Genomic DNA, 10,746 nt, shown 5'->3' with positions numbered 1-10,746 from the left:
CTACCACCCCATACTACCCTCACCTCCTCATCTTTCTCTCGGATCAGCCTCTCAGTTTCTGGATCTGTCCCTGGTGGGACGGCAGGAAGGGGAAAGTCGGTACCACTCTCTAGAGTCAGTTTGCTGAAGGGAAGGGGGAAAGGAGGTTGGTAAGGGTAGGGGAACCCCAGTACCTGCTTGGACTGAGCCCAGAGCCTGCGGAACAAAGGAAGGGCTTGGTCTCACCCGAGGTGGCGCTTGGGACCCCACCCCTGCCAGCTCCGTCCTGGCCTTTGGCCATACTTGCGATTCCGTTCTTTCACCACCAGGCGGGTCATGCTCTGGATGCACTGTGCCCGGTAGTTCTCATAATGTGTCTCCCGCGTCACGTCCTTCAGGTCCTGCATGTGAGTACGCACCAGCATTGTCCTCAGCTTCACAAAGTCGCAGTGCCCTGGGTTTTCCACTGCACAGCAAGGCTAGGGGTCAGCCAGGGGCATGGGTAGAGGAGACCCATGGAGGGCAAGGAGATACCCTGGTCACAAGCTCAGAGCTTTACCTTCCACGATGCCCCAGGGGTAGAGCCGGCCCCGAACTCGACGCCCTCTGGCCTCTACCACAGTGTTGCTGCCAATGACAGCAAATGGGATGCTTTCCTGGAAGAAGTTAGGGGTGTTTCTCAACACCCCCATTCTCACCTGTTCCTTTGTGCCTGCGTCTTCATCTTCCTCTGCCTCGTTCTAGGAAACCAGGGTCCTCTTCCACCCCAAGAGCCCCTCCTCGTTGCATAGAATTCTACTCCCTCTTCCGCCCAGAAGAAACAAGCTGGGAAAGGGATCCCTGGGGTGGCCCCACCTTTAGGGCCAGGTCCTGTGATTTGAAGTCCTCATCCTCATCAGAGTCACAGTCTGGGAACTGGTAGACCTTGATTCCAAAGTGCTCAATCTCCTCCCGGATCTGGCAAACACACGAGGGGCCCATGGTTCTGGGGGGACTCCAACCTTTCCAGAAGCCCACCTGCTCCCCTACCCCACCAGCTGCCCTCACTTTGCGTTTCTTGCGCTCCACTTCAGGAGGTGTCAGTGTGTCCGCCTTGGCCAAGATAGGCACGATGTTGACCCGCTGATGCAGGGCCTTCATAAATTCAACATCCAATGGCCGGAGCCTGGGGAACAGGAACCTGTGACCACCTGCTAGTGGCATCCCTGCCCTGGGTAGTCCTGGCCTGTCCCCTTGGCAGCGCCTGGTGGGGCCAGGAGCACCAGGCTCAGACCGTACCCATGGCCGAAGGGCGAGATGAAGTACAGGCAGCAGTGCACCCTGTTGTCTTGAATGTTCTTGCGGTTCAGGCCACTCTCATCTCGGAAATACTGCTCAAACTGCTGGTCGATGTATTCGGCCACAGGCTTCCAGCTGGGGCAGGGAACACAAGCAGAGAAACTGTGCAAGTGAGGACTGCCTAGTGAGCTCTGGGGCTACAAGGAGTCCACGCCCTGGGCAGTCTTTGCAAGACTTTGCTCTTCGCCGACTTGCTTTACCGCATCTTCAGGGAGGTACCTGGGTGGGACATGGTACATCTCAAACATCCTGATAGAAAATCAGACTAGGCACATGGGCAGAGGTCATTAAACCCTTAGTTTGATGAGAAGAAGAGAGCCCAGGTGACCAAACAAAGCAGTAAGACTAGCAAGATGCGGTGAAAACCAACTGGAGGCCAGGGCAGCCCTAAGTCAGGTTCACAGTTCAGCCTCAGGGCCTTTATTTGAGTGGGTCCAGCCTCTCCTGCACCTCTCCAAGCCCACTCCGTCCTTCAAAGCCATGTCCAAGAACTATCTCTTCCACAAAGGTTCCTGTGACTATACCAATGCACACTGCTCTCCTTTCCCTTCACCACACATGAAGGTCATATACATTTATGGTATATATCATCCATATGTATATTCAACATATATATTCAAGAACCTCAGTTTTCAAGTCTCTTGCTCTGCTGTTCCTGAGTTTTGTCTTCACTGATAGATGCCCTGATAGGTGGACATTGTAAGTATCATTATTCTCATCTTATACATGAAGAAGTCAAATCCAGAGCAGCTGAGACTTAATGCAGATCATTTTAGCCAGCAAATTCTCTACCCATCCAAGCGCCTGGGCTCTGACTCCTAGTTCAGTGTGTTTGCCACTACACTGCCTGACCCATTTACTAACCTAAGTTTTTGCCTGATTGACACACATGCCAGAGACCTGCCCCCTCTCCTCTCCCACTGCCACTAGACTGTAAGCTTCCCAGTGACAAGGATTATTCATACTTGCTCTGTATCCCTTAAAATGTCCAGCATGGGCTGGACACCTAATCTGTGCTCAGTAAATTCTTGCCGCTGACTAAATGGGCACATGTGCGGATACACTGTAAACTGGGAGGGGCTGGGCGAGGGGAATTATTACTACAGTATGGAATGTCAGAGGAAGTAAGTAGACTGATTGAAGGAGGAAGCGCTACTTGCTAAAGCGGGAAACAGGCGTTGGTTGGGGCTAGAATTTCAAGGCAAGCCCAGTTGGCTGAGACATATTCCTGGATTAGGAAGGGTGATGACATGGAGGCCACCTCAGTCCAGCAGGAGTATTTACGGGGACCATGCACTACATACTAGCCCAGCCCTATGGCAAGAATGTACGAAGTGGCCCTCCCCTCAAGGCTTTGATCAAGAAGCTGAAGGTGAACCAGCGTGCTGAGCCAAGGTCTCATGTTGTAATGATAAAGCATGTGAGGCGGGTTCAGAGCACAGAAGGATCTGTAAGATTCCGATCAGTCTGGGAGGCAACCATCCAGGGCCAGCTTCCTGGGCGTGTGACCTATGCAGTCACATGTGGGCCCTGAGCTCAGAGGGGCCACACCTGGTTTACTCTCTGCTGTGGCCATCTTGAAATTCTTTATCATTTTGAACAAGGGACCCCACACTTTTCTTTTGCACTAATCCTGCAATTATCGTCTTTAAATTCATGAGTGTTGTGTACCCAGCCTTTAACAGTTTTTAATGCACATTTACATGCATCTTTCTGGGATGATTTTTAGATCAACTGGTAAAGCCAGCATTTTTCAACTAAAGAAATGAAAATGCAGTCATTTGCTCAAGATCACGCAGTTACTTAATGCTGAATCAGGATCTGAGTTCTCAGTCCAGGAGTCTCAGCGCCACCCTACCTAATGTTCTTAACAAAGGCACCACCACCTTTTCCCCTGTTTCTATCCCCATTCTCCTCTCATCTACTCCCTTAGGTCAGACCACTAGCTAAGCATCTTTCTAGTTCTTGAAAAAAAAAATGTCAGGGATGACTGGGGAGGTGGGCAGGTGTTGTTGTTTAGTCACTAAGTCGTGTTCGACTGTTTTGAGACCCCATAGACTTAGCCCCACCCCACTCCAGTGCTTTTGCCTGGAGAGTCCCATGGACGGAGGAGCCTGGTAGGCTGCAGTCCATGGGATCGCTAGAGTCAGACATGACTGAGCGACTTTACTTTCACTTTTCACTTTCCTGCATTGGAGAAGGAAATGGCAACCCACTCCAGTGTTCTTGCCTGGAGAATCCCAGGGACGGGGGAGCCTGGTGGGCTCCATGGGGTCGAGTAGAGTCGGACACGACTGAAGCGACTTAGCAGCAGCAGCAGCAGACCTAGCCTGCCAGGCTCCTCTGTCCATGGGATTTCCCAGGCAGGAATACTGGAGTGGGTTGCCATTTCCTTCTCCAGGGGATCTTCCCCACCCAGGGATCGAACCCGCATCTCCTGAACTGGCAGGCAGATTCTTTACCGCTAAGACACCAGGGAAGCTTGACGGAGGGGTGGGGAGTGGCGAGTAGCCACTTTTCTTTTGGCAGGTAGCCCAGAGGGTGCTTGGAGTTTAAACGCAGTTCCACCCACACTTTCCTTTGCCTCTTCTTTCTCACCTTCCCCCACCCCTCCAGGCACTCTCACCCCTTTAATAACTTGCTTGTAGCACCTAAAACGTTGCTGGTGAAAGGAGCAGATGGAGGGAAGGGGGCCGTTATTGAGCACCTGCTCTATGTCAGGTCCTCTGCTACATGTTTTCACATGTTTGCTTCTTGAGGCTCCTCCCTCCAAAGAGGGGGTGCCCTCACCCCTATTCTAGAACTGTAGGTCAGAGTCAAAGGAACACTAGAAGTCATCTATCCCGAGGCTGTCCCTCTCACCTGACAGAGGAGACAGCTGTCCAGTAAGGGGCAGGGGCACGCTCGAGGGCACACAGCCCTGCTTCCTGACATCGGGGATATATCTGCACCTCTGTGTGCGAGCGTAGGGAATGGGCGGGCTGGGGGCAGGCTCTGTGCTTGGTCAGACCTACCACTCTGTGTTGTTGACGGCGTCCCCAAAACCTGGTGTGTCCACAATGGTAAGCCGCAGCTTCACGCCCTTCTCTTCTATGTCCACAGCGTGCTTAGTGATCTCCACCGTCTGCATGATACGCTCTGGAGAAGGGGGAAACTGAGGCCAGGGCTGGGGCAAGGACCTGCCCACTGGGAGGACATGGCCCATCCCAACCAGCCCTGCTGCCCAGGCTGCCTCACCCACCCTGCCCCTTCCCCGCCCCCTGGGGCTGCCTGGGGCCTGTCTGTTCTCTGGGAACCAGCGAAGAGCACATTTCCCAACACAGGAAATGCCGGTGGCTGTTGGCTCCGGCCCCAGCCTCTTCTCTGCTCCGGCCTCTTTTCTCGGATTCCTGGAATCCTTTGGGGGGTCAGAGAGGATTCTGGCCCCTGCCCTGCTTCAGCACCCAAGTCTTTAGGGAGGCTTGCTGGTGGGCTGCCAGGCTGGACAGCCCTCCGGAGAGATGTGGCGGGCTCTCTAGGAAGCCGAAGCTTCCTGTATCCCCCAGACCCCAAGTGAGCTCCATTTCCCAGGTCAGCTCTGCCCGCCTGTCCTCAAGCTCCTTCCCTCACCTTCTGCACTGAGGAGCTTCCGGTCCCGGTACAGATCCGTGAGGAAGAGGCTGTTGACCAGCGTGGACTTCCCCAGGCCCGACTCTCCTGACGGGGGAGACAGGACAGAGGCACCAAGTCACAGCGGTCATCAAGAGGCCACCCCACTGGGCTGAGTGTGTGGAGGAGCTTCTTGCTTATCTCATTGGGAAGAGACTAACCCAAACACAGCAGAGCTGGAAGCAAGCAGAGATGAGAGCTCATCCAGCCAGTGAGGCCCAGAGAGGATAAGGGATTCCCCAGGGTCACACAGTAAAAGGCAAATGTTAGGAACCTGAGGGTTAAGGGTTCTCTGGACCTTGTCAATGATCCCTCCCCCACAACACATAGGATACGGACTTTGGATAGGATATGGATTTTGGGCCACCTACAGCTTCTGGCTCTTCTGCAAAAAGGCACAGCCACTTACTGCTTTCTCCTGCCCTGGCCATACCCCAGTGGCTCAGACAGTAAAGAAGCCGCCTGCAATGCAGGAGACCTGGGTTTCACCCCTGGGTCGGGAAGATACCGGGTTCCACCCCTGGAGAAGGAAATTGCAACCCATTCCAATGTTCTTGCCCGGAGAATCCCATGGACAGAGAAGCCTGGCGAGCTACAGTCCATGGGTTCACAAAGAGTCGGACACGACTGAGCAACTAACACCCATATACCCCCCCAACACACACACACAGACCATCCCCACCTGAAACGCCTCTTGCCCAGCTCTGCCCGGCCCCTGCTCTACCTGCCACCATAAGGGTAAAGTCAAAGCCTTTCTTCACAGACTTCCGGTGGACCTGATTGGGGAGGGTCGCAAAGCCCACGTACTCCTTGTCATCCTGGGGGACAACAAGAAAGCAGAGTGCATTAGAGCAGAGGCAGAAGGACCCCAGGACCCAATGCCAGCCTTCTCCCCGCCTCTTGGGTCTTTGCCCAGCCTTCCAGGATCACTGCCACACTCCTCTGAGGCCCCAGGTGGGGCCACCGCTGGGCTCCTGTCCCTGCTGACACTGTCGGGTTCCAATGCATGGGGGGCGCAGGGGTGACCCCACAGAGCTGGGGCCAACACAGGACAGAGCACGTCTCCAGCCACATGTGGGTGCACACGCACGCGCGCGCGCGCACACACACACACACACACACACACACGCAGACACACACTTCTGGGGCTCCCTCAGCTCCCTCCCCAGGTCCTCCTGCATCAGCCCACGGCACAGACGGGGGCTGGAGGCTCTACCTCGGAGGAGTCATAGGGATCGAGCTTGCCCCACGGGCTGCGGGGCCGGGCTGAGGGGCTGAGGGGGGCTGAGGCAGAGAAGTACTGCTGGCTGTCAGAGGGCTGGGGCCACGAGGGGGGTTTGAACTCCAGGTCATCCTGGCAGAGGTCTGAAGCCTGGGGCCTCGGCTCCTGGATTTGGGGCCTGGGCACCAAGGTCTTGGCCTCTGGTGGGTGGTAGGTCTCGCTTCCTGGGAAATCCGTCACGAACTTGTTCAGTTCTGCGTCATCCGAGTCCTCCAGAAAGCGCTTGATCTGAGGGGCAGGGGCGGGGTGGGGTAGGCGGGTCGGTGGCAGGAAGGGAAGAAGGAAGGAGCAAGATAGGAGAAGGCGAGAGGGAGAGAGGAAAGCACGTGTGGTTAGAAGGGAAAGGAGCTGCACAGGCGGCCAAGCCAGAGGAAGCGCTCGCCACCCTCCCCTGCTTACAGGCCTCCCGGCCCGAGGGTCCCAACAGCAGGAGAGACCCCAGGGAGCAGCGGCAGCCCCCGGCGCCCCAGCAGCCGCTCTGGGGACCCAGCAGCTCCGGTCTCCATGCTCCCTCGCAGCAGGGTGCTGGTCGAGGCTGCCCCTCCACGCCAGGGCCAGGGACTGCCCTAGAGGCCAGGAAGCCAGGCCGAATGAGCGGAGCAGACAGAGGCATTAGAGCGGAGAGGAGAACGTGGCTCAGGACGGAAGGAGAGTGCAGACCGTCAGGACGGGTAGGGGCGGGAGGCGGGAGGGAGCCAGGGCGGGGAGAAGGGAGCCTCCAGCTCCGGGCAACTTAGGAGCCAGCAGGGGGCTCCTCACCTCCCGCTGCTGCAGCTCTGAGCTCCGGGACTGGGAGCCGACTCTCCCGGAGGTGTTCACTCCCGGAGCGCAGAGCAGCTGACCTGAGACCCCTGACTCCAGACCCTGAGCCTGGGCTCCAGGGGCGAAGGGGAAACGTGCCAGGGATGCTCGTGAGGAACCGGGTGAGGGAGGGTGGGAGGACACTGCAGACAGCCCCCAGCCGCGAGGGTTGTAGAGGCGGAGGCACCCCCGGCTGCCCCCTGCCCCCTGCCCCGAGCTAGGCTTCAGCCGGAAGTACCGGAGGGGGTCTGGCCTCGACGGTGAAGCACACGGCGGGTGGGCAGACGGTGGCTGGCTCCTCTGCGGAGACCTGTTCCCCCACCATCTCCAGCTGGGAAGACAGGCCACGTCCCCCTTACTCTGACCCTCAGTTCTAGACCCTGAAGCTTCCTCTCTCCTTTGGGGGCCGGCCCCCTTCGTGGAGTGCCTGGCGGTGCTGGGCTCAGCTCTGCCTTACAATACCCACGTGCCACCCCCAGACAATGGACAAGGGCCGGCTTCACAGGCTGACTCACCCCCTGGGAATCGGCCAAGCTAGTGGGGGCTACCCCAGACCACTGTGGAGTCCCAGTCAGGGGAGATAAGACAGCCACCGTCTTCAGCAGGTTCCCGGCTACAGCGGGAAGAACGGAGTGATGCAGTCCTACGCACTGCCAGCTTTCTGCAGAGGGAAGGGACTAGAAGGGGGCTAGAGGGGAAAGCCGCCTAAGAGCTACTTCTGGGCTATAGCCTCTCAAGTGCCCCTGCCAGCTTAGAGCCACAGTCTCCAGGGCTTGCCTGGACAGGAAACTGCCCGTTTAGCCTGAAACTGGAACCAGCGTGTGGGGGCCAAATGGACAGAAAAGACTATCCTGAGGCAGGCCTGACCCAACTGGCTTTTTCTCACCCACAATATCTTTGGGGGCCAGTGGGGTGACCATTCACTCCGGTTTATGTTTGCTGTCATAGCAGAATTGCCCCTTTCCACTCTTAAAAGGGTCCCAGTTCAGACGATTAATTATACAGTGATGGGGAAGGGATGTGGGTGGGGGGCGGGCGGAGTGTGTGTGACAGGTCTTGTTTTCTGGCAGCCCAGGAGTCTGGGGAATTTGGGGAAATCCTGTCCCTCTGCACAACCCTACAGGAACCCAGAAGTCTGTCTGGGGGGCAGACTGAGGGTGGGAGAGAGGGGACTGTCTCCACCTGGTTCCACCAGGAGCACTGAGCAGAGGGGCAGCAGGGAGGGGAGGAAGGAAGGCCCTGACGGGGACCCCCAGCCTCCTGCAAACCTTCCAGGAGAGCCGCCAGCACCACTCTCCCTCCAGCGAGCATGGGAGGGACCCACCGGAGCTCCAACCAAGGGGTCAGGACGCCAGGGGCCTCGTCGGCCCCCAGCTCTGCCACGGACCCAATCCTTCTGCCACAGACCCAAACCTTCTCTGCCTTTGAGCTCCGATCCAGCCAACGCAAGGGGGAAGACGAGGCAGGTCCACCCTTTCCCGGAGCAGCCTTACCCCAGCTTCAGCCCTCTCCTCAGGGACAGACCCGCCTTGCCGTCCCAGGGAACGGTCCATGTCCCACGCTTCAGACTCCCTGTCAGCAAGCTCTAGGTCTAATTTTATCTGCCAGGCAGAGTTCCTCACGCACAGAAACGCCTGGTCTTGATGCTTTTGTAACCCGGCGTCCTGACTTGCTCCTCTCGCTTTCTCTCTGACCACCCTGTCTCTGTCAGGGGCCAAAAAAGCCTGTGGAATGTCCTTCCCCACCCCCTCCCTCCTCCCTTCCCTTGGCTCCCACCCTCCAAGGACAGCTCAGCTGCAGCGGGACCGCTGCTTTCCTCTGCAGTCCCATCCTCCTCTGATTGGCTCCCCATGAGGCCTGCCCGCTGCCTGCCCTGGTGGGCACAGCACCAGCTTCCCAAGTCCGTCTGCAGGCTCCTGATCCACTTGGCTTCTCTTGTTAACCCCCAAGGACGCCAAGGCCTGTCGGGGGGTTGAGCCCTGTCCCCAAAGTGACCTGGTCCAGGAGACATCATCCCGAAAGGATTCTGACCTCTCTTTTTCACCTTAACTTCAAGCAGTGCTGAAGTAGGGTGGGGTGTCCTAAGCCCCCTGCGTGTAGGTTCTCATGGGAATGGACCCACTTTTCTTCCCAGTGTCGCTGTGGGTTCCTCCCAGCAGAGAACTGCACTACCTTCAGAAATTGCCTTCAGAGATTTCCCTGCGGAGGGCCCCAGGCGCAGCGGGGCCTTTGCCACTCAGACGCCTTCCATCCTGGGATACCTGCCCTCTCAACTCAGCCAAATCCCTTCCATCCCCGCCGTCAGTCTCAGGGAGTCAGCTGCTAACGCTTGGTCTCTGTGGGGCATGACCTCAGGTGGAGGAGAGGCTGGCATCCCACAGGCTTCCAAGTTACCTATCAGGTGGGAGACGCATAGAGAGGGACCTGGCTGGGAGTGCACGCGTGGAGCACCTGATTGGCAGACAGCAGGCCAGTGTTTCTGGTTTGGCTAGAAACACCCTTTGTGATTCTGAACAGTGTCTTAATTTCAGGGCCTTAATGTCCAAATGTGAGTGGCCCTTCCCTGTCCCAGGAAGGCTGACACCCAGATGACAGGTACACCTCAAGCTGCTTTGAACCTGGGGAGAGAAGGGACAGCTCAGGTCACAGGATGGTTTTTAACGTGAGCCGGTCATTCTTTCTGTATGCCAATTAAGCCCTCCTGGGAGGCTCCCAGGCTGGGGAGCTCTCCCCACTGATCTCCCAAGCACCTGGGTCCCTCATCTCCTTTCACAAAGAGACCCTCACAGACAAGTTTGGCTTGTCACAAACACGTCAGCCTAAAGACCAGGCTGGCTTGAGGCCAGGGGCCTGAGGCCGAGGACTCTGGTCGTGATAGGGTGTCTTTAATTACAGAGGAACAGGCCAATTACAACTCAGCCAAGTTGAAGCCCCAAGACCTCATTTGAACTGAACTTAATGTGTGGCAGAAAAAGCCTCCCTTGGCCCCTGCCCTAGGGACACTTGGCACTACGAACAATCAGAGCTCCCCTCGGCTCCCACCCTGGTACCATAAGTTGTCTGTCCCCACGTGGGGAGAAGGATGCAGGCAGGGATAAAGGCAGGCACCACTTGGCCTCTCCCAGGAACCCCCCTTGGGGAAGGTCACAATGTCACCCAGACTTCCTGGCCAAGACTTGGGCCTCCGCCTGGACACAGCTTGACAGAGGAGAGACCAAAAGGTTGGCCTGTCTAGACCTGGAAGCTCCTGATTCCACAGGGCCCGGGAAGCTCCTTTCTGGAGGCTGCCCACAGCCAACATCCTGCCCCACAGGCTGGCGACAGACCTCCTGCTGCTGTAAACAGCCCATGCCTCCCACACAGAGGGCAAAGGCGAGGGGGCTTCCAGACCGGGAGCAGAAGCTGGCACAGGGCCTGAAGGCCCTGACACCCAGCACAGTGTGTTTGTGGCAGGCTCTGGCCTTGAGGGCAGGACAAGAGCTGGCATCCTCAGTCAAACCTCAACACTTCCTACCTGGGGGGTCTCCAGAGAGTCGGGCTGGGGTTACTGCTTCTCCGCCCATCGCAGGCAGGTGGCAGGAATGAGTTCCCTCCACCCCTCATCACTGCAGCGGGACCTGGTTTGGGGGGGTGGGGGGGGCCAGGTAGGATGCTGCAGGAGGAAGATTCCCTAGGGTCCTTATCTCAGGGGCAGAGGG

General features: G+C 57.4%; 1 protein-coding gene across 10 annotated transcripts in view; it reads right to left on the bottom strand.

Annotated features, from left to right (window-relative positions):
• Positions 1-10,746, bottom strand: part of SEPT4 (septin 4) — a 12,471-nt gene that overhangs the window by 577 nt on the left and 1,148 nt on the right. The window contains exons 1-12 of one of the 10 annotated variants that reach the window (XM_010861633.1): positions 7,564-7,724; positions 7,287-7,379; positions 6,182-6,475; positions 5,690-5,783; positions 4,927-5,013; positions 4,332-4,455; positions 1,258-1,392; positions 1,027-1,144; positions 835-936; positions 539-635; positions 283-445; positions 24-123 (exon numbers count right to left, since the gene is read on the bottom strand). In XM_010861633.1, the coding sequence (XP_010859935.1) occupies positions 24-123; positions 283-445; positions 539-635; positions 835-936; positions 1,027-1,144; positions 1,258-1,392; positions 4,332-4,455; positions 4,927-5,013; positions 5,690-5,783; positions 6,182-6,475; positions 7,287-7,373 (1,401 nt within the window). In that variant the 5' untranslated portion in view covers positions 7,374-7,379; positions 7,564-7,724. Of the gene's footprint in view, positions 1-23; positions 124-282; positions 446-538; positions 636-834; positions 937-1,026; positions 1,145-1,257; positions 1,393-4,331; positions 4,456-4,926; positions 5,014-5,689; positions 5,784-6,181; positions 6,476-6,646; positions 7,011-7,286; positions 7,529-7,563; positions 7,725-8,541; positions 9,181-9,442; positions 10,233-10,746 lie in introns of those variants that run through there. The other 9 variants (XM_010861636.1, XM_010861630.1, XM_010861637.1 and 6 more) reach the window with 9 other exon arrangements.

This window comes from Bison bison, unplaced genomic scaffold (genome assembly GCF_000754665.1).
Source record: "Bison bison bison isolate TAMUID 2011002044 unplaced genomic scaffold, Bison_UMD1.0 scf7180017864472, whole genome shotgun sequence".
Classification (NCBI taxonomy): domain Eukaryota; kingdom Metazoa; phylum Chordata; class Mammalia; order Artiodactyla; family Bovidae; genus Bison; species Bison bison.
This window is presented reverse-complemented; position numbering and strand designations above follow the sequence as displayed.